The 21,337-nt window shown below is 43.7% G+C and overlaps 1 protein-coding gene across 7 annotated transcripts in view; it reads left to right on the forward strand.

The window, feature by feature from the left end:
• LOC126531652 (sodium-coupled monocarboxylate transporter 1-like) overlaps positions 1-20,744 on the forward strand; it is a 37,019-nt gene extending 16,275 nt beyond the window's left edge. For 2 of the 7 annotated variants that reach the window (XM_050179284.3, XM_055071339.2), the window contains 9 exons: positions 2,990-3,119; positions 3,878-3,966; positions 4,934-5,043; positions 5,610-5,677; positions 7,380-7,466; positions 12,618-12,778; positions 14,570-14,667; positions 15,737-15,867; positions 20,122-20,744. In XM_050179284.3, coding sequence (XP_050035241.1) covers positions 2,990-3,119; positions 3,878-3,966; positions 4,934-5,043; positions 5,610-5,677; positions 7,380-7,466; positions 12,618-12,778; positions 14,570-14,667; positions 15,737-15,867; positions 20,122-20,232 — 985 coding nt within the window. In that variant the 3' untranslated portion in view covers positions 20,233-20,744. The other 5 variants (XR_008612745.2, XM_055071340.2, XM_055071338.2 and 2 more) reach the window with 5 other exon arrangements.
• Positions 20,745-21,337: the final 593 nt, after the last annotated feature.

A 21,337-nucleotide genomic window follows, 5' to 3' on the forward strand; every position in this document is an offset into this window, starting at 1 on the left:
CTGGATGGATGGCTGTGCATTTCATTACAGTGTAGTTAGTCGCCTGTGGAATTTCTTCCGCAGCAGGCACCGAAACTCTACTGTTGAAAATAGAATTCTGTACGCTTGCGTCCTCATTTCAAACAGCCAGCTCGGATTTCTAAAAGCAATGTAGGCCCTTGTGTGGTGCAGTAAATTTTTTTCGTGGTCTTTTGCGGTTCTTCTATAACTTCATGGACTTTTTTTGTGTTCATTCTTTTCCTCCGTTATACCGTCTCTATTTTTCTCCCTTTTGTTTTTATGACTGCGGTTCGCTTACTTGTGCTTCTTTTACCACGTACTTGCCTACCAGCTTCGTCGACCTCTTAATCCACTCCTACGTGCCTACGCTATAGAGATACAGGTAACTGTCCACTCTAGCTGCAAAAGTTCCGTTACCCTTGTTCGCGAATGCTTATGCAAAAGTAATTCTGGTATGCGTTTTTCTTACTTCAAAAGAGGCCCATCCCATGTGGCTAGTGCTGCCTCATTCGTGGTTTTATCTTGGGCATATAATTACGGCTGTCCCGTCATCCTTTGGTTAACATTTAGCCCTGATAAGATCTCTAATTTGAAGCACGTTAACTGGGGCAGCATTACTCTTTTTCGAATGTCTCGTGCTACTTCATAGTTGATGTTTCTTTGGTATATATAGCTGGCAAACTTCCCGGAGCAGATTTGTGAAATCTGCGTCTACGCGTTCCTGTTCGAGAATAAACCATAGCAGCTCCCCGCCTACATTTTAGTAAGCTTCCCTAATAGCTAGAAACGATATCCATAATGATGTGCCCTCATCACTGACATTTCTATGCACTGAGGTGGAGGAATACTTTCTTCGAAACCGTGGCTTTGCCTGAATCTATTCTTTAGTTTCCCCACTGTTATATTCTTCTCCCCCAATATAACAGCCCAATTTAAGTTGTTTGCGTTGTCATTCTATATCGCACACGTTACGTTACCTGGTCTGTACGAACTTATCATGCCCTCATATTATTGATCTTCATAGATTGAATTAAGCCTCTTTTCACGTCACCCTATCGTAGAGTGCCTCGATGTAGCGCGCCACCAGAGCGCTATATCGGCGGTGTGCTATATCGAGACACCTTCCCCTTTTGGAATAAGCAGCGACGCCTTGCGCCTGCCATGGTAGTCGCCTTTCTCCGGAAGTAGCGACAGCCGTCGAGCGAGGGCACCACACATCTCGCAAACGAAGAAACACCACCGCGCTTGCTGGAGCTTCAGCAGCTTTTGAAGCGGTAGTTTGAAATAACTCAGCAAACAAGGCAGGTATCCACTCTACGCGCACGGTAAAAGATCGCAGAGGAAGTACCAGAATGTTCCGCCACAGACAGCTGCCTTTACGCCGACCAATGCAGGTTGTAGCATAAGTGCCATGGGAATCGCAATGGCAGGGGATTTGCAAACCGAATACGTGAAAGCAATACGCCACACATACAACCGAAGCTGTAGGCGGTGCAATAACGAGTTGTCAGCCTAACAGGACCGTAATTGAAACGGATCATATTTTTACCAGAGGTGTACGAAATTCAACACTGGAAATATATTATACATTAGCGTACATAATGAAGTATCTAAGGAGTTGAATGGCAGAATTCCTCAACCAAGTCACGCAAAATATAGTCATAAGAAGGATTACAACAACAAAACGGCAACAAAGTTATAACGTCGCTTGCTTTTGTGCCTAAACAAAGTGCGCGCTAACATTGAAATGCTATTGCAATAAGATGTGCACTCATCGTGACGCGTTCTGCGTGATTTTTTTTCTTTGCGACATCGCGTTTTTGCTGTCTACCGAATTCTGCTGTCGTGTGAAACCACACATTTAGAAAAATTGAAGTGCTGGCTAGCCTTTTTGCGGTATTGTTTTTTTTTTATTCTATATTCAACTCCCTCATGCATATTTGTGGAAGAAGAGCTTAAATATGCTTAAACGATTGATTGATCGAGTAATTACACCCAACACATGGCACAATAGTGTTCTCACATTTCGCCCTCATTGCAACGCTGATGCCGCAGATGGAATTGATCCGGTGACCTCGTGCTCGGTAGCGGAACACCATAGCCGTTGAGCAACCGCAACTCGTTTTCGTGTGGCGCAAGCAATTACCCCAACACAAAGGGGGTCACTTTAGAGTGCGCTTTTGTTATTGATGTCCACACGTTCCGTAATGTTTAGTTCTATCGCTGTAAGACATAAAAATACGGCTGTAAAATATAGAAAGAACCACTCCTTTTGCATACGTGGCGTAATTCATCGCACAGCTTCGAGAGACTTTCTCAAGCCACTGCTTCAGACTATGGTATAACGTTTGTAAACAGGGATAAAGTGCCTCAGAAAGGCTGGCCAACGTTTCGATAGGAGGACCTATCTTCGTCAAAGGCGAAGATAGGTCCTCCTATCGAAACGTTGGCCAGCCTTTCTGAGGCACTTTATCCCTGTTTACAAACTTTATACCACAGTGTGCTATTCCATCTGTCAGCCCCTTTCTTGCTTTTGTGCTTCAGACTAGGTAATTCAAAAGTTAGCCATTGCGACATAAAAGCTATGCCTGTTCCGAAGGTAGCCGTCGCTGGAGACGTTCGTTGTCAGTTCCCTGAATTTCCGAACATAGTAACAAAAGCAGTGACTGTCGCACTACATTCCTGTGGTCCCACATTTTGTCATATTTAGCTAGGGATTCACTCCTCGCCATACCACTTTTTTACATGAGAGGCTCCGACTTGCAGCGCCGTCTCCCGGAGGGAACTTCCCCCTCGACACTTTTTACCGTGCATGCTTGGGATTCTTAGTAGTACATTGTGTAGGTGCGGCTGTACGTGCATGCGCGCATGCGTGCGTGTGTGCCTTATTACATGCATCACCAATCTCATCTAGAATAGCATGCTACGCGTATGGCCAGGCAGACATGTCCAGCACTCGTTGAGCAATGCCTATCTCTTCCAATTGCAGGGCGCTATACATCAATATGGTCGGAATCATAGCAATATTGACGACTTCCTCGCTATGTGGCCTGCTCCTCTTCGCACTCTATCATCACTGTGACCCGGTCAAGGCCTCCATAATTAGCAAGTACGACCAGGCAAGTTAAGGAACGGCCTGTCCTCGATTGTGGTAATTGCAGCTCTTACCGGGCTCAGTGAAAACTATCGCTGTAAATACCTAACTATAAGCTTAGTTTCCGACAACCTATTACTTAGACAAACCGGCTTAAAACTTGCACCTAATGTATAGCAAAATTATACAGTAAAGGCATGGTGAAGAAAACACGCGTGCACCACGATGAACCATGATGCCTCACAATATACTCATCTTCATTGAATGAAAAACAAGGTAAGATTGCAACGTTCGCAAAACAGCGAGCCCCAGTATTAAGCTGGAAGTTGTCTTTATACATGGCTTGCAATTTTAAACGTTATCCGCTAGTTTTTTGCGGGGTTGTCCAGACTAACTCACTCAATGATTAAAAGCGATAACTCGAGGAGAAATAATTGTATTAGAGACGATAGTTTCATAGAGATGTCCGAGCCACCCATGACATGAAAAGCTTTGTTAAGTTACCTGCGAAACCATACGAATATACACCACAACAGCGACAATTACTCTGGACAATATGACACCAGAAATACTCGCTAACCCACGCTCTTTGCCTGCTAAGTTTGTTCAACTGGCTCTGCGGAACCATGCTGTCCATCCATGTACTAAAGTACCAACACGGTTTTTGTTTTGCTCCCGCTTCGTTCGAGGCATAATCCATTGGTAATTTCAAAGTTCATTTTGAGAAACAAAGGGGGGTTGTAACATGGTTATTTGATTATTGGAGGGCCCCTTATGTCGCAGTTGATGCCGTACTTTGTGATGGACACGTTGGGCCATCTGCCTGGGATCACTGGACTTTTTGTCACAGCCGTTTATAGTGGATCGCTCAGGTAAGACTAGTTTTATAGGGGATTTTGCGCGTATGTAGCGCGTGTATCAAACAATCTTGAGCTTTGACTCAGCCGATAGTATGTACGACCGTTTGTCACAATATGAAGCAGATCCGTTACAGCGCAAGTGCGCTGTCTTGAAAAATTTTGGGCGAGGCATAGCTTGCAACTGTTCAGATTTTCTTCAAGCTTGTTGAAATTGTTTTTTTTTTTTTTTGCTTTTTAGCAGCTACGCTCCAGCTGGATGCTCGGTATCATGAAAAACTTGCTCAGAAACAACAGAACGCAATGTAGACTTCAATATGGCACTACTTGAATTCCCTCGAACGCCTATTATGAAAACCTTAAGCAGGACAATGTGTTTCGAGTATCGCACGAAGAATTCCTAAGACACAAGTAAAACACTTGCAGAAACAAGCAAATGTAGTTTTCACCGACAGAATTTCAGTCGTTATTTGTTTTTTGTAATGTTTCCCCTAATCGCTTCTTTTTCGCATTTTCCCATACCACCTTTACAAAATTAAAACTGAAACAGCGCGACACAGGACGAGCGAGTAAAGAGCACAGGACAAGTGCTCTGTCCTGTGTTCTTTACTCACTCGTCGTGTATCGCGCTGTTTCTTTTTTCATTCTGAAGATGAACCAACCAGCGCCTTTGAACACACACCTTTGGAGAAAATTTGCCTAAGTCTATTGCTTTAGATCCTTATAAGTATGTTAGAAAAAATATTATAAATTCGAATCTTTCGAGAATAAATAGAGAAATATATGTTAGGTAACAATAACAAGAGATACCTGCAATTTAAACGCGTCATATATATACCGTTGCAACGAGTAATGTATTAATTGGATGTAATCAATGTAACTAATTCAAATAATGTAGCAAACCTTTGCCGGTGTGATTGACGTCTGAACGACACGAGTTAGTGGCCTTCAGTTTTGATAGCATTGCTTCCTTTAATTTCAGCACTTTGTCGTCTGGCTACAACGCCCTGGCCGCCATCACGTGGGAAGATTTCCTAAAACCCGTGGTGAAGCTCTCTCCGACAGGTGTTATGTGGGCAATGAAGGCGATAGGTACGGATGCAAAAAATTTCCATTTATGGTATTCTCAGTAAGTCACGATCTATGCTCGTTATTAAACATATCACCCGAGGTAAACATTGTATTCCATATATCTGACATTCGCGATAAAACTAGACAGGAAACTAGACAGGGTCTCGGTGAGGCATATTTTCGAATTGCATGTCTTGCAGGTAATTCTTGCGCAATGGGTTGGCCCGTAATCATGGTAGTAAGCGGCACTCCATAACGAAAGTCACATGATTTCAGACCTTGTAGCAGTGATTTTCTGGGTGAAGCACCTGCCCGAAGACGCTTGCAGCAGTGCTCTTTTGGTGGCTCGCATCTGCCGAGATAACCTTTTCTAAATAACACATGGTGCAAGTACACTGTGTGGGATCTCTTGAAAGTCAGTGGATTCGCATACTGCTCAATAGTTATTGACATTACATGTGAAAACATCACTTGATATGGTTCAAATTTGCCCTTGGTGTGCCGCGTATGGGACATGGGAATTACTGTGGGACGTTGCCTGCCTTTGCTGTCGGTGAGAATACTTAAAATACGAATCTACTTTTCAGCTGCCGGTTTCGGTCTCATCGCGGTGGCCATTGCATTTCTCTCGGGAGGCTTGCCTTCTATCTTATCGGTGAGACAGTGTGGAGTTGCGGCTTTGGAGTTCCTACACGAAGATGGCCGCAAATTGAATAAAATGCTGCATTATTCGGTTAAATGAAAACAGACAAGAAAAGCGTTATGCTAGTAACTTTTATTGTACTGTTTCAAGTGTTTCCTTCGCCATGTAGCAGTCTTAAGCAACCGTATGTGTTACGTTTAAATTATAACCTAAAATTTCCACGCTGTGTTGTCTTTCATGTTATAATTCTCGAAAAAAAGCCTTCCTATTTTGCTTTTGCTGCCTTCCTCGATAATGTGAAGAAATTTTAAAAACCTCATATGTTAGATCTTGGATACCAAAAAAAATTTTTTTGAATAATGGTCCGAGTTTCAGAAATCCCAGAAACTAATTTTTTTAGAGAAAAGAGCAGTGACATAATAACGCCTAAGGACGTTAAGATTACAGTGGCGATACTATTGACTAAAATTATATAATACTTGCGTTAGACGATCAATAAAATTTTACTCTTGAAGGGCAAATAAACAAATCCGTTCAAATGATTTGAAGTGAACTTGATAACTCATCCAAGTGCCTGCCAGATAACGCGAGGGAGGTTGTATATTATGCTGCAGCTTGTAACAAATATTCAGTGGGACTTAAGAAAATAACAATAATAAGCACCTCTGTCACTGCTAAATGAGGCATAGGTACCGCGTTATAACTGTCCTAACAGTGGAGAGGATAGTGTGCGGCGGAATATTAAGACGATGCTGTAATGTGTGTGTTGCAATGCTGGCCAACATTGGACACTATATACTTTGACAGCTAAGACAACTAGGAGCCCAAGTAATTGAATGCATGACATCTCTGCGACTCGACGCACTTCTCGTCGTCAATATCAAGCTCTGAAAAACACATGTTATCGTTATCTCTAACATCTTTTTTTATGGCACCGTATGAAAAACGCAACGTAAGTTACATAAGATGCGCAAGAAAGCCTGACTACGTTTTCATGTGCGCAGACGACTTTTCCGTCGAGTTTACAAGTGTTCTGCTCAGCCTCCTACTAAGCTGAACAGCAAAGAAACCTGTATTGTTTGCCAATAAGGCTTCAAAGCCTTATTGACATCGATGTGTGTTCGCGTACCTGCCTCTTTTGCTGGATTAGATACCATTGAAACGAAGTTAAAGATGGCTGGTTCACGATTAGCTGGTTATATTATCCTTCTACGGCGAGCATTGAAACATAGATAATATTATTGGCTAAACCTAGACTTACACAATTGATCGGATCGCGGAATCAGTGCGCAGACTCTCATGACGTGGCTCACCTGCAACGAATCGAGTCGCTAACACTTCGTCTTCGGTGTCCTTGTGGGCTGTGTGATTTGGCTGCACTTAGGCGCGTCATGTTTGTTCGCGAAATTGAGTCCTTTATCTGAATCAAGTTTAAGTGGCACCTGCAAAGTGTGGGCCGCTGTCAAGCACTAAGAACTGCTTGGCAGCGTCCGACTGCCTTTGCAAATGATACGTTAGCTGTCAAGATAGGAACGCGCGTCTTCTTAAGAAGAACTTCACGAGTTGTCATTGAATAGGAGCGTTGATACTCTCTTAATTTTTTTTTTGTTTTCGTGGCTCGCCGACTGAACAAATTTTATGCCACATGTGTCGCGTTCCCCTCGGTGTGTGACAAGACGAAATAAACAAAAGGCAACACTCGTTTCGTTTGTAGGCCGCTTTCGTCACGACAGGATCAATAAAAGGTGCCACTTGCGCAGTATTCTTTCTTGGCCTCCTGTGCCCCTGGTGCGGAAGCACAGTAAGTGTTCGATTTCTTTTTTGTTCATGTACATCCGAATTTATTACATCGTTCATCCCCCGAAGGAGCAACATATACCACAAGTTAATGACGAGGTAGCAAGAATTAAAGGAAATTTCTTCTGTTTTAAACACCCACCATGGTATTTTAACGCCTATGACATTGCGCTGCTATGCTTGAGGTCGCGGGTTTGATCCCGGCCGCGACTGCAGCATTTTGATGGAGGAGAAATGCAAAAAACGCTTTTGTACCTAGATTTGGGTGCACATCAAATAACCCCACGTGGTTAAAATTAATCCAAAATTCTCCACGAAAGCATGCCTCATATTCATACTGCTGTATTAGCAAGTAAAAACACAAAATTTATATCAAAATATTCTTTTAACCGCACTAGCTCCGCACCGCAGCGTTCTGCTGGCATTGCTTGTCTGCAGTGTCAGAGAGAGAGATAGCAAAGAGAGGAAAGGCAGGGTGCTCAACCAGACAAGCGTCCGGTTTGCTACCCTGGACTGGGCAAAGGGAAAGGGCAACAGAAAGAGCAAAGCGGGATAGAGTGAACACTGCGTGTGCATGCAGCAAAGTGCCGTGAAATCAGCCAAGCCCAAGCAAGTGCCTCACCGATACATTAAGCTGCCGTCATTCTGCTGTCTGAAGCTAATCTTGGTGCTTCCCCATAGCTCCTGATGCACGTTGACGTCACCTGGCCAAGGGGCCACTGAAGACCAAGGGGCCACTGGTCGTCAGCAGTACGTCGCAGTACGTGACAGTATATAGTTGAGCTGAACCCCAGCCGTTTTGACTTCAGTGCGAATAGAATGTTGCAAGTAAGTCATGATGCTTACTGAAGATTTGCAAGCATTAAATTGCGACCGTCCAGCACTTGCATTGCAGACAGAGCGGGCAGGTTATTCCAGAGCATTCAAGAAGTACTCATCAGAGACCGGATCATTATAACCACTCGCCGGTCTTCCTCGAGCAATTTGTGAGGAACCCGCGCTGTGCACTCTACAGCGGTGCGCAGCTGTATCACTTGACGAGGCTCCAGCTCCAGCTCTGTCATCGGCTGTGGCGTCGGCTCCAGCTCCGACTGTGGCATCGGCTGTGGCATCGGTTGCGGCTTCAGTTGTGACTTCCGCTGTGACTGTGGCTTTGGCTGTGGCTGTAGTAGTGTGGACCAATTTGTATTGTTTTCCGCCCTGACCTTGTCAGATTTAGATTGGATTCCGTCAGGCCTAGGGGAGAGAGAAGGAGGTGTTGTCGGATGGGGCGTGCGCTTCACAGGGGCATCAGCGTTCTTTGAAATTCGAAGGCGTCGGGAGCGTCGCTTTCTAACAGCCACAACAGCTTCCCGACGAGACGAATGGCCTCTAGCCATCTGCTTCAGGACCGCCTTTTCTTTCTTCCTTTTGGGGCAGTTCTTCCAGGAAGCATCATGGGACCCAAGGCAGTCGGTGCATTTGAAAATTGTGGCTGCGCAAGTGTCTGCAGCGTGAGCAAACTCTTTTGTGTTCTCGCACACGGCGCTAACGTGTCCCAGCCTCACACAATTGTGGCATTGGAGTGGCCTTGGGATAAATGGTCGCACAGGGTGCCTAATGTGGCTCACCTTGACGTGCGAAGGGAGATTCTCGCCCTTGAAAATTATTTACACATAGCGGGATGTGCCGAGGCGATACACATGGGTTATGGCGACGTCATCAAGGGCAGGCTTCACTAGAATCGGCACGTCAGCGTTGGAGATGGAGATGTCCGCGTCGTAGATGACACCAGCACTGGAACCACTGTTCAGGGGATTGTGCGAGCGGAGCTTTATGGCACCAAGTTCTGTAAGTTTACTCAAATGTCTCAGCGCCGTCTCATGTGTGGTGTTAATAGCCAACACATTTTTTCGTGGGTTAACTCTAACGTCTGTGACTTGATTCTGCGCCACCGCTTCGAGTTTCACCGGTACAGACTGTCTGTTGAGTCGCCTCAGGTTCTCGGTAGCGAGTTGTGGTACAAATGGAAAAGTACTGGCTGCGGTATTTCGAGTTGGTCTGACCGTTTGCGTACTCGGATACATGAATACCCTGGTGGTGTCTTCGTTTCGCCTTGCGGCTCCGCACAAGCTCGAAGGCGTTATCGGAGAAGTCCTCACTGCGGAGGGAGCAGACACTGGTGTCATCGCCGTCGGTGTCGCTCTGGAGGCCGGTCCGCTTCCTACACGCAGCCTTCGCTGAAGCCGCCATCCCCCGCAGAGGTACGGGGACGTCAACTTGCCTCCGCGCCGCGAACCATGGCGGCTCTCTAAAGATGTACGCAGGAATCAGGTGAAAACAGCTGAGATAGAGAAATGACGTGCTGGATTGGATTAGATTGCATTTCCTTCTTCGATGGCGCGTAGCCACTGCGGGGGATTGGCCAAGATTTTGATGATATTAACAAGATGTTGGTAGTACAAAAACTGGTAAAAGTGTCATGTGGAAACGGATAAAAATAATGTTTGAAGAACTTAAGAAAAATGTTTTGAAACAACTATGAATTCCTCCACGGCTGAGCAGAAATCGCTGCGGTAGTTGCGAAGAGAGGAGGCTTCTGGAGAAAGGATATTTAAAATGGAGAAATTTAAACGAAGTAACGTCCTGGCTCGCAGACACTTCGTCTTCGTCTCTCTGCAGTGTCAGGCTGGTCATAGCAATATGCCAGAATATCATAAGCATGGCCTTACCTTATTTAGTTAAGCAATAACTCACTGGGGTTTTGATCTGTCGTAATAAAATTTGTGAGAATGTCTTACGTTCCAGGTTCTCTCTATAGAACATCAAGATAAGCAGAAATGAAGATCCTGAATAGCAACCAAAAGTAAAAACCTAAGCAAACTGAATTTTCAATAAAGTAAGGAGTCAGCAACCGCGCATTCAAAAGTTAATAGCTTGCTCTATCTATCATAATTATCAGAACCTCAACAGTTCGATTGTTTGCAGATGACTGCGTTCTTTACAGACAAATTATCACCTCTGAAGACACTAATATTTTACAGGCCGACCTAAACAAAATTTCACTTTGGTGCGAGCAATGGCAAATGGAAATTAATGTTTCTAAAACTAAAACAATGACATTTAGCAGAGCCAGTAACGTTCACTTAAGTTCATATTTTATGAACAGCATATGCATAGAGAATGTGTCTACATTAAAATATTTGGGAGTCCATTTAACTTCTAACCTTACATGGAATGATCACATTGATGAAATAATTTCGAAAGCAAATAAAACACTTGGATTCATTAGGCGAAATTTGTATTTAGCAAATGAGTCAACTAAATTATTAGCTTACACAGCTCTAGTTCGCTCAAAGATTGAATACGATTCCATAATATGGAATCCAAATCAGACTTACCTAATAAACAAGCTGGAATCTTTACAAAATAAAGCAGCACGCTTCATCACTAAAACATACTCTAGAACATCCAGCATCACGGCTATCAAAGAGTCCCTCCAATTACCGTCTCTAGAAACACGACGACTGTTAGCACTGCTTTCCCACTTCCACAGATTGTATCATACCCCGTCATCCTTTACAGCATACCATATCAAACCCCCACAAAAATTTTTTCCCCGCCTCGACCATCCCTTCAAAGTGCGTCCCATGTTTGCACGTACGAATCTCCTGCGACAATCACCGCTCTTTCTAGCTATTCATCACTGGAATAAGCTGCCAAAAGAAATTGCTTCTATACGTGATCATGACTCATTTGTTAGTAATTTGAAGCGCAGTTTTACGCATGTTGGGTAAAAGCAGAATTTTATGACTTTGACGCATTGTAAGTGTATCTACATGCTTTGCACGGAGTGTTGTTGTTGTTGTTTTCATCATGTATGCAATTCTCCTTCCTTTTTTTCTTTTTATATTTTCGTGTTGTATTCGGTGATCTTTACCACGGTGTTCTATATTGCCTTCCCCCCCTAATTGTGTTTGAAATATCCTGTTGTTAACCCCCCCCCCCCCCTATGTAATGCCCATAAGGGCCTTTAGGGTATCTGAATAAAAAAAAAAAAGAACAGCTTACCGTTAGCGCACCACATAAAGATGCGGGTAAGAAACAATGGAAAGGGTATTCGGGGGCAAGCGACGATTAGATGTTATGGTGATATTACAGAACTTGCAGGTACAGCGTGGATCGGGCTGATGAACGACATGTGTAATTGGAGATCTCTGGAAAAGATGAGGTCCTGCAGTCTTATATTAAGTTCGAACACATAATTCATTATTGCATTCAGTATTTCGAGTTATGCAATTTACCGACAGAGGAAAGAAGTGCCTGCAGTATAGATAGGCTACACGCCAATTTTTACCCGGCATGAAGACATTGGCCTGCCAAATAAAGATTTGCACACAATTTTTTCGTAATATTTTGGCAGCGGTCGAGAAGTAGACAGTACGGCCTTGGTAAAGTTAACAAGTGGGTACTGAGGAGTTTGTGTAGGCGCTCAGTGCACCGAGACTGCACACAGAACACGCACATGTGCGTTCTCATGTGCTTGAAAGATCTGCTTCAACATGACAATCTCACTTGATCATTGTGAACGAAATTACAGCGGCCTTCTTTATTTTCGAAAACATTCTTATTTTTCTGTCAGCTTGGCAACTGTTAGGGTCACTTTTATTATTGGCCATTGATTGTCGTTCCGAACGAACCTAGCACTTGGGAACCACTATGCGGTAAAAAGACTTAGATAACTTACAGGCTTATATAATACGGGACGTGGTGCTTTCGGGAAGGCCGACGCTCCCATTACAAACCATCCTATGCGAAAAATATATGTGCTAACGATGCTGGTTTTGGCATTCTTAAAGTAGGGCCTTTCTGTATTTATTTGTAAAAGATATCCCGTGACATGCATGCCTGGAATTTATGTACGAAATTGATCAAGGCATTGGTTCAGGCAAGCTGGTCCATTGGAGCGCCGTGTTTTGGCGTTTGTATGTCTGTCCCTGTCCTTTTAGTGCTTTTGTGATTCCCATCTACGAAGTGTTTACTCGTGGACAGCATTTTTCCAAGGTGGGCATAATATCGTGGCCCATACATTGAAGAGTGCGCCCGGCTCGTATGATAGCAATGCCACATGCTTGACATGCTTAAGTTTTTCGTTCATTTTATTTAACTGTTTCAGACCGCCCTGCTATCCATGTTTACGGGCTTGGCGATGGCCTTGTGGGTGGCTGTCGGACGCCTGCTGTACCCCGCCAGGCCCACTGCTGCCCGCACTACTCTAGGGGCGTGCACCTTGAACTACACCGTCCGTGTGCCTCCACAGCGGACTTACTACTCGGGGTGAGGCAAAATCGTTGACGTGGCGAGGGCAGGCATGTTGAGTGCGAGTTTTATTCGTTAGGTTACAAGTAGCGGGCACGGACAGGCTACTTATTATCAATGCGTTAATCACTTAGACGCATTAGTCAGTGACAAAATCAGTGACAATCAGTTTTTTTTTGACAATGACAGCTCTTTGAACACACTCATGTTGCGGCACCAGCATTTCTTACAGTCAAGTTAAAAGGAATTTTCCTCACGGCAGCCTTGTAACCAATAAATTGTAATCCTAAGTGTGCCTGTTTTCGCTGAAAACTCAAAATCTTGCCACAAATCAGGTAAAGGCCACACCATTTGCTGCAAGGCTCAGTAGTCCACATCAGCAGGGACGCACATAAAAAAGCAATTGGCGGCTGCTTTTCAGCGTCAGCCTAGTAGTCACTCTTCAAATGCAACTATGAATTGTTGGCTTTGATGAATTATATACACAAGCACGATAGGGTACATTACTTTCGTGCTGGGAAAGCACGACCAATGTAGCAAGAAATCAACTTGTCGGGTAAGTAATTCAAAGACGACCTCGCGCTCATAAGTGAATGCTAATCTAAAATTAAATAAATAAACTAGGCATGCGTGAAGTACGATACGAGAATTCCCATAAAGACAGAAATAAAAGAAGTGGCACTGATGCAATATATATAATGAGACTCCATTATTTTAGCTATATGAATAAAGACGGTCGCGGCGATTCATTTTGCGGGACTGAGTGCTTTTTTATATGTACATATTTATTTACTCTCAAGGTCGAGTCATTACAGAGAGGCGTGGCCACAACAGACAAAAAATGGAACACGATAATACAATTATGCAATGATTGTTTTGATGGCAAATTTGAAGGCATTTGCATCTGCGACTGAAGCAATGGCAGCGGGAATGTGGTTCTAGAATATATATTTAAATCCACTCATTAGAGTTATCGCAGCCGTATGTAAAATGTTTTTGCGCTCATTGGGCATAAGCCGATGAATTTTCTCTTAGGGGTGCGCGAGAAGTCTTGAAAATGGAGTTGAGTACTGAGAGCCTAGTTGCACCAACGTGAAGTAGATAGAATTCCCTAGTTTATTATTTGTGCACTCCTATAGTGGCAGTTACCAGGATTCTTAAAGTAAACCACATACTGTATGAACATTCCATGGCTCAACTATGCTCAAGTATAGATGGTTCCAAAGACTTTGTTATGTGAGCAGATTATTGCCGACCAACAGGATGAGAACCATACAAGGAATTACGCCTGGCTATAAGTACGTAGGTGGTTCGGCCATATCATAGTGTAAAATTGAAGTCTTGCTGCATTGATATATATCTCAGCTTCCCTCCTAGATATAATCTCTTTTTTCCCTGCAGCGCCTCCTTTGTTTACGCGCATACAGTTTGCATATGACACGTGGCACGCTGCTACACAGAAACAACGCACCTTTATGGCAAGTGTTTGTGTGAAACTGCACTGCCAATAGCAATTCAGACGGAAACCAACTCCCGCACTGGCCACCCTATTCTGGCATGGCAACCGCCTCAATTAATGACAATATTCGAGAAAACTGCTAGAAAGCTTGCGTGCATGTGAGACATCTCGCTTTTATAGAAAAGTATTACTTGTGGTGTTTGTTGCATTTGTTAAATTTATGGTAGGCGCATTTTCACACTAAATTCAGCTTTTCTAGCGCTCATTTTTTTTCCATACACCTACAGTACAGCATGTTGTGGTTGGCCACTCAGTGTCAAAACTGCTTTTCCTTTTGTTCCTCTTTCCAGGGGCATATACGACCTGTACAACGTGTCGTATATGTGGATTCCGGTCATAAGCTTTTTCGTCACGCTCGTGATAGCCATTTTCTTCACGATTATTTGCGGTGAGTTCAGAGGCTTCATTTCTAGAACGCACTTTTCCTAAAGGAGAGACAAATCGCGGAACATATCTGATGCATCTATCATAGTTTACCGTGGGAAACGACATCGCTCCACGCTCATTGTTAAGCCACTTGCGAAAAGGAAACGTCCGGCCAGCTGTGTTAAGTGCGCTGATTTACCAGTAATTAATGTTTACACTTATAAGGCTTTTGTGACGTATTGGCTGGAGCCTAAGTTATACATTTATTTGCACCATTGGGAAAACTATAGTAGCATTTACAAAGCAAGCTTCTCATTCGTTAAATATTCACGCAGATTTATTAGTCGCTTTCAAAGAGCTGTTTGCGTACGTGTGTAATCAAGTGCTCTGTGATTACGGCATTCCTCATGACCGAGGTCAATCTTGCTATGACAGCTCTCTACAGTCGGCAAAATTCAATGCAAAAGGCTCATGGAGGGCAGGCTTTTCGAAATTAAGACACGTAAACAGGTACCACTAAGATTCAGTTCTCTTGACGCCATGACGTTACATTCCAAAACCAGTGGCACCTGCGGCTTTTTTATGGCTCAGAAGTTAAACCTACAATTTAATACAGTCCTAAGCTTGAATGACTGTCCACATCCAGCTTTGAGAGGCGCCAAAGAAAGGCCACGATTTCGTCTACAGCAGCGTCCTCATGTGCCGAAATAGAAACATAGTTTGAATACTTTCAATATTAACTGAAAACAGAAATACATTGTAATATCCAAAAGAAGCGGGCAAAGAGAGACTAAATTGTTGTCACAGGAGACCACATAAGAAGCTATTGCTAGTGCCTATATGCTATTGTCATGATGCTATGAATGACAATACGCTGCAAATGTAATCATCACCGGAGTTTAATCGAACTATGGCGTAACCTGGTACGGATTTCAATACAGCCAAGTATCAAATACGCAGTACAGGAACTCCAATTTGAGTACCTGAAAGGTCCCAGAAGTAGCCATCTTGGCGCAAAGTAAGTAAGTTGTCTACCTTTAGCACATAGATTGGCTGCAACAAATGTCTCTCATTGCCTTGTCTTTGCATAGGCTTCAAGAAGTCCGCCGACGTAGATCCAAGCTTCATAGCACCGTGCATGAGGAAAATCTACCTGAAGACTAAGACCCAGGAGAAACAACAGCCAGCCAGAGAACCGAAACATCTGCCGTTGAAGCCGGAGGTAAGTTGACTGGGTTTGAATGTAGGTTGGAATGTTCGCAATTATGTTATCGGGCGCCACTACAAAAACAATAAGCTTTAAAATGCGTAAACGGTAATAACGGGACGTGAGGAAAATAGTTGAGTGTTACACCTCTCAAACATGCCGTCAAATATGCGGTGGCTTACACCCAGGCAAAGGAGTGGACAGAATTCTTTTGTTTAACTGTGCTTCATAACAGAACTATGAGAAAGGATCAAGTAGGTATGGCACAAGGTTTCTAGGCTGAGTACATATAACCTCGTTTGATGGCTAAACAACATTTTATTAAGCAGTTTGAGAAGAAAGGTGGAAGGTCAGTGCAAAGAATCCGCCAAATTCGGTGCAGTGAAAATAAAAAAAAAATCAAAGATAATTTTATGACGCACGCTGTTTATCATCGCAAGAATACAGGAACATTAAACTAGTTAGGGAACACGCGAAAATATTTATTGAGGTAACTATACCACTTTACTTGGAAGGAAAATAAAGCAACATATCTCGTCCCGTGAGCTTATAACATGAGTGAGGTGATGGCAAGAATGGCACTGTTATTTCAGCGTTCTGTTGAGGAAACGCGCGTGCGTAGCACATTTTGATGAACGTCTCCCAGAATAAATGTCTGCCTTTCTTTGCTCCTCTCTCTCTGTATGAAATTTCAAGCAAGTACCTCCGCGTAAGAGCTGATCTGCCGTCATATTACAATGGGCCAAGAAGAGTCTTGGCGACAGCGTTCGAAAAGCTTGACAATCACGCTTTCACAGAAGATGTTCTAGGACACTAGTCCAGAGGGGTTTCGGCACTCAAGGCCTTAAGGGCTCTGCTCAAGTTTTTAAGGGCTTGTGAATTGCGCGACTTTCTTTGAATGTTGTAGTGCGTAGCATCGCGTTATTGTGTAAATTTTTCTCAACATTTTTTCTTTCGCCTTTTATTCCCTTTAGCCCTTTCCCCGGCACAAGGTAGCCAGTCAGTACTCACACTGATTAACCTCCCTGTCTTTCCTCCCCTTTTGTCTCTCTCTCCCTTTCTCTCTGCCTTCATAAGCGATGGAGTCAGTGCCGCGAAGTTTTCTTCGTTCGTGCAGTGGCGGAATCCAAATTTGTTAGCGCAAACATACGTGCAGTTCTGCTTAACCATACAGCCTCCAAATATGTTCTAACCCTGTAAGAAATAGACACAAAAATACCCGATGTAAATGTTTGTTTCATTAAAATATGCAAAGTACACCGAGCATAAGGATATGCAACGAAAATAATTTTTTGTGACAACTTTTCCAGTCATATATACATGGGTAACACAAGGTAGAACATTGGAGGCGAGCTTGCCACCAAGTCACCAATGACTTCAAGTGGAACTTTTACAGATAGTTCTTGCCGTATTCGAAACATACGTGTACATAGTATTTGTTTTACATTAGTTATGTGATACTAACGCAGCTCGGGATGTTGCATCGCTGACCATGCTTTTAAAAGAAATAGAACCGCACCCTAACCTTCTTGCTTGTCCTCTGTTCCTGCTCTAACTCAACAAATGATGCTTGCCGACGGTCATTCAGTGTTCATTGAGGACAGCTAGCAAGAAATTTTGTATTCAAAATCGAAACGAAGCAAAAAAAGGTATTGTTGCCCGTTGGCAGCCGTTCTCCGTAAAATGCCAGTTCTCCAATATACTCTACAGGAAATGGCCGGTCACTAGATAGAAGTTTGCCAGCTGGCAAAGTACGCGTCATGTAACCGAGGCGTACTTTAGATACATGTACCGACGACGATAATGGAAGAGAGAATAGTCTAGAGGAATTCAAAATCCCACAGGAAACGCCGGGAGAAGTAAAGAAAGCCTTGGGAGCTATGCAAAGGGGCAAGGCAGCTGGGGAGGATCAGGTAACAGCAGATTTGTTGAAGGATGGTGGGCAGATTGTTCTAGATAAACTGGCCACCCTGTATACGCAATGCCTCATGACCTCGAACGTGCCGGAATCTTGGAAGAAAGCTAAAATAATCCTAATCCATAAGAAAGGGGACGCCAAAGACTTGAAAAATTATGGACCGACCAGCTTACTGTCAGTTGCCTACAAACTATTTACCAAGGTAATCGCAAATAGAAACAGGAACACCTTAGACTTCTGTCAAGCAAAGGACCAGGCAGGATTCCGTAAAGGCTACTCAACAATAGACCATATTCACACTATCAATCAGGTGATAGAGATATGTGCGGAATATAACCAACCCTTATATATAGCTTCCATTGATTACGAGAAAGCGTTTGATTCTGTCGAAACCTCAGCAGTCATGGAGGCATTACGGAATCAGGGTGTAGACGAGCCGTATGTAAAAATACTGAAAGATGTCTATAGCGGCTCCACAGCCACCGTAGTCCTCCATCAAGAAAGCAACAAAATCCTTATAAAAAAGGCGTCAGACAAGAAGATGCGATCTCGCTAATGCTATTCATAGCGTGCTTACATGAGGTATTCTGAGACCTGGGTGGGGAAGAATTGGGGATAAAAGTTAATGGAGAATACCTTAGTAACTTGCGATTCGCTGATGATATTGTCTTGCTTAGTAACTCAGGGGACCAATTGCAATGCATGTTCACTGACCTGGAGAGGCAAAGCAGAAGAGTGGGTATAAAAATTAATCTGCAGTAAACTAAAGCAATGTTTACCAGTCTCGGAAGAGAACAGCAGTTTACGATAGGTAGCGAGCTAGGCACTAGAAGTGGTAAGGGAATGCATCTACTTAGGGCAAGTAGTGACCGCGGATCCGGATGATGAGACAGAAATAATAAGAAGAATAAGAATGGGCTGGGGTGCGTTTGGCAGTCATTCTCAGATCATGAACAGCAGCTTGCCATTATCCCTCAAGAGAAAAGTGTATAACAGCTGTGTCTTACCAGTACTCACTTACGGGGCAGAAACCTGGAGGCTAACGAAAAGGGTTCTACTTAAATTGAGGATGACGCAACGAGCTATGGAAACAAGAATAATGGGTGTAACGTTAAGGGATAAGAAAAGAGCAAATAGTGTGAGGTTTAGTTGAAATCAAGAAAAAGAAATGGGCATGGGCAGGACATGTAATGAGGAGGGAAGATAACCGATGGTCATTAAGGGTTACGGACTGGATTCCAAGGGAAGGGAAGCGTAGCAGGGGGAAGCAGAAAGTTAGGTGGGCGGATGAGATTAAGAAGCTTGCAGGGACAACATGGCCACAATTAGCGCATGACCGGGGTAGTTGGAGAAGTATGGGAGAGGCCTTTGCTCTTCAGTGGGCGTAACCTGGCACATGATGATGATGACCCGTTGTGAACGACACCCCCCCCCCCCCCCCCCCCCCACATCCCCCAACATTTACACAACAAACGCGAGCGAAATTGAATACGCAGGGCTCATAATTGAATCACGACTTGATCCGAGCGTAAGCGGCAAGATATAAATGAGCGTCGTGTTGATATTACGTTAGCCCAACAGCCTACAGTACTCGTTCATAGGCGGTTTTGGAAAGATGCATCCAAGCACACTCGGGATAGTTTGGCACTTAGATATAGCTTTATACAAGGACCGTGTTATTGAGCGATCACAGTGCAGTGCACTTTTACTTTTGCGTGGACTAACGCGCCGCGCGAAGCAAAACTATGTTGGCGTATATACTGTCAATAGTATTGAGAACTCTGTGGCGTAAATGATATATTGGCGTGGATTCATAGCAGCCGCATACCTTACTGGTGAAGCAGCGCACTGACACGGACACAGTGAAGACACACAAGTAAAGACGACACTCGCTGCGTGTGTCGACTGTGTCTGTGTCAGTGCGCTGCTTCACCAGCAAGGTATGATGATTAATCACCAACTAGCCCAGCTTTTCACAAAACTGAACTTCATAGCATCCGTTAGCTTAATCATTAAATGCATCCTAGAAGAGGTTTTTCAGTAAGTGAATAGCCCAAAATATCGTCTCTGAATGCATCGCTTGAACGGTGTATTGTCTTCGTAGGAATCAGGCGGCTGCACAGATTTCGGGCATCAAGAAACGAATTTATGGGTAGCGTTCTTGGTGCGGGCTGCTTATGCCTTACTTCTAAATTGACTCGCACTGGCCGGGTTCCTGTGACCAACACTACAAAGTGTGTAAAATAGTAGAGTAAAAATACAGCACTTTACAAATCTTTGTTGTCCACCAAGCAAACTTTCTAGTTACACGCACTTTAGGCGTCTCACACCACTATCTCCTCTTCTTGCAGGAGAAACCCTATGACAGACCACAGGAGTTCAGCGTGATCACGAGTAATGGGACCGGTTACGTGAACAACGCTATGACCGATGACGACGCCATGAAGCGGACCGTAATTTAGGCGTAGAACCTATCCCAATATGCCACAATTGCGAGTATTAGCGCGGCTGGTATACAAGAATTTATGAGCCTTCAATTGTCTATGCAAAGAACTGTCACTATATTGTAGATAAATATGTAGTATATACAAGAATGCGCCCATTATCGCCATGAAGGCTAACATGGTCATGAAAAATAAGCGAGAAATTGATCTGTCGTCGCTTCAGGCCAAGTATTTCGAACATGCAATTCATCGCCATTTTGTCACGGCTCGACGGACCATGTGATGTTGCCATTAAAGGCGTCAGTTTCCTCCCATATTATTTTGCAGTTTAATCTCAAATTAGAAACCCAAACACCAAGAGCATCACGCTGGTTTTGTCCGAATATATGTATTTTATTGTCTGTTTTTCATTGCCCACAGTTGTCCTTTAAATGTTTTATTGACTGCTTTATGTACATAATATGGGAATTACTGGAAATACGTATGCCGCCGGACTCTCACGACAATAAATTGTTGAATGAATGAAAGAATTATGTGTGAGAGGCCATTTCTTCGATGTAATCTAATGTGTTTAGTGCCATCGTTGACGGCTTTAGATACTCACCAGTCATTTACAACAGAGATTCCGGGCTTGATATGCGCATTATAACCGGTGCGCTTTAGAGTTGCTCAGTAGAGCAGCAGTCGCAACACCACGGACCAGGGGTTTAAACATCCTAAATTCGCATTCGCTATGGATAACGGGGCAGCAGGGGCTGTAGGTAACATTTACTACTTAATGTCTGCGAACGCCCAAATCAACCTTAACATTCGAGCGTATTGGCATTTCGCATCCATAGGGGAACAGACGCCACAGCCAGAACAGGAATCCATGGCAAGGTTCTGAACTGCTGAACTAGGGCCATTTGCGAGTAGGTTTCACCACCAATACGTTTGCCTTTTCGTCGTTAGGGAAAACAAGAAACATAAACGAATCAGGGGTGCCAATCATGGTGAGCTTTCCTTTTGCGCTATGCAACAATATTATGTTCTATGTAGTCACAATTTTAATTCTTTCTTGATGCGTGAGAGCATTACAACCTTCTTCAAGGCTAATTCCCCCTATGAGTATGTGCCAGGTGTT

The sequence above is a fragment of the Dermacentor andersoni genome, chromosome 5 (genome assembly GCF_023375885.2).
Source record: "Dermacentor andersoni chromosome 5, qqDerAnde1_hic_scaffold, whole genome shotgun sequence".
Lineage (NCBI taxonomy): Eukaryota > Metazoa > Arthropoda > Arachnida > Ixodida > Ixodidae > Dermacentor > Dermacentor andersoni.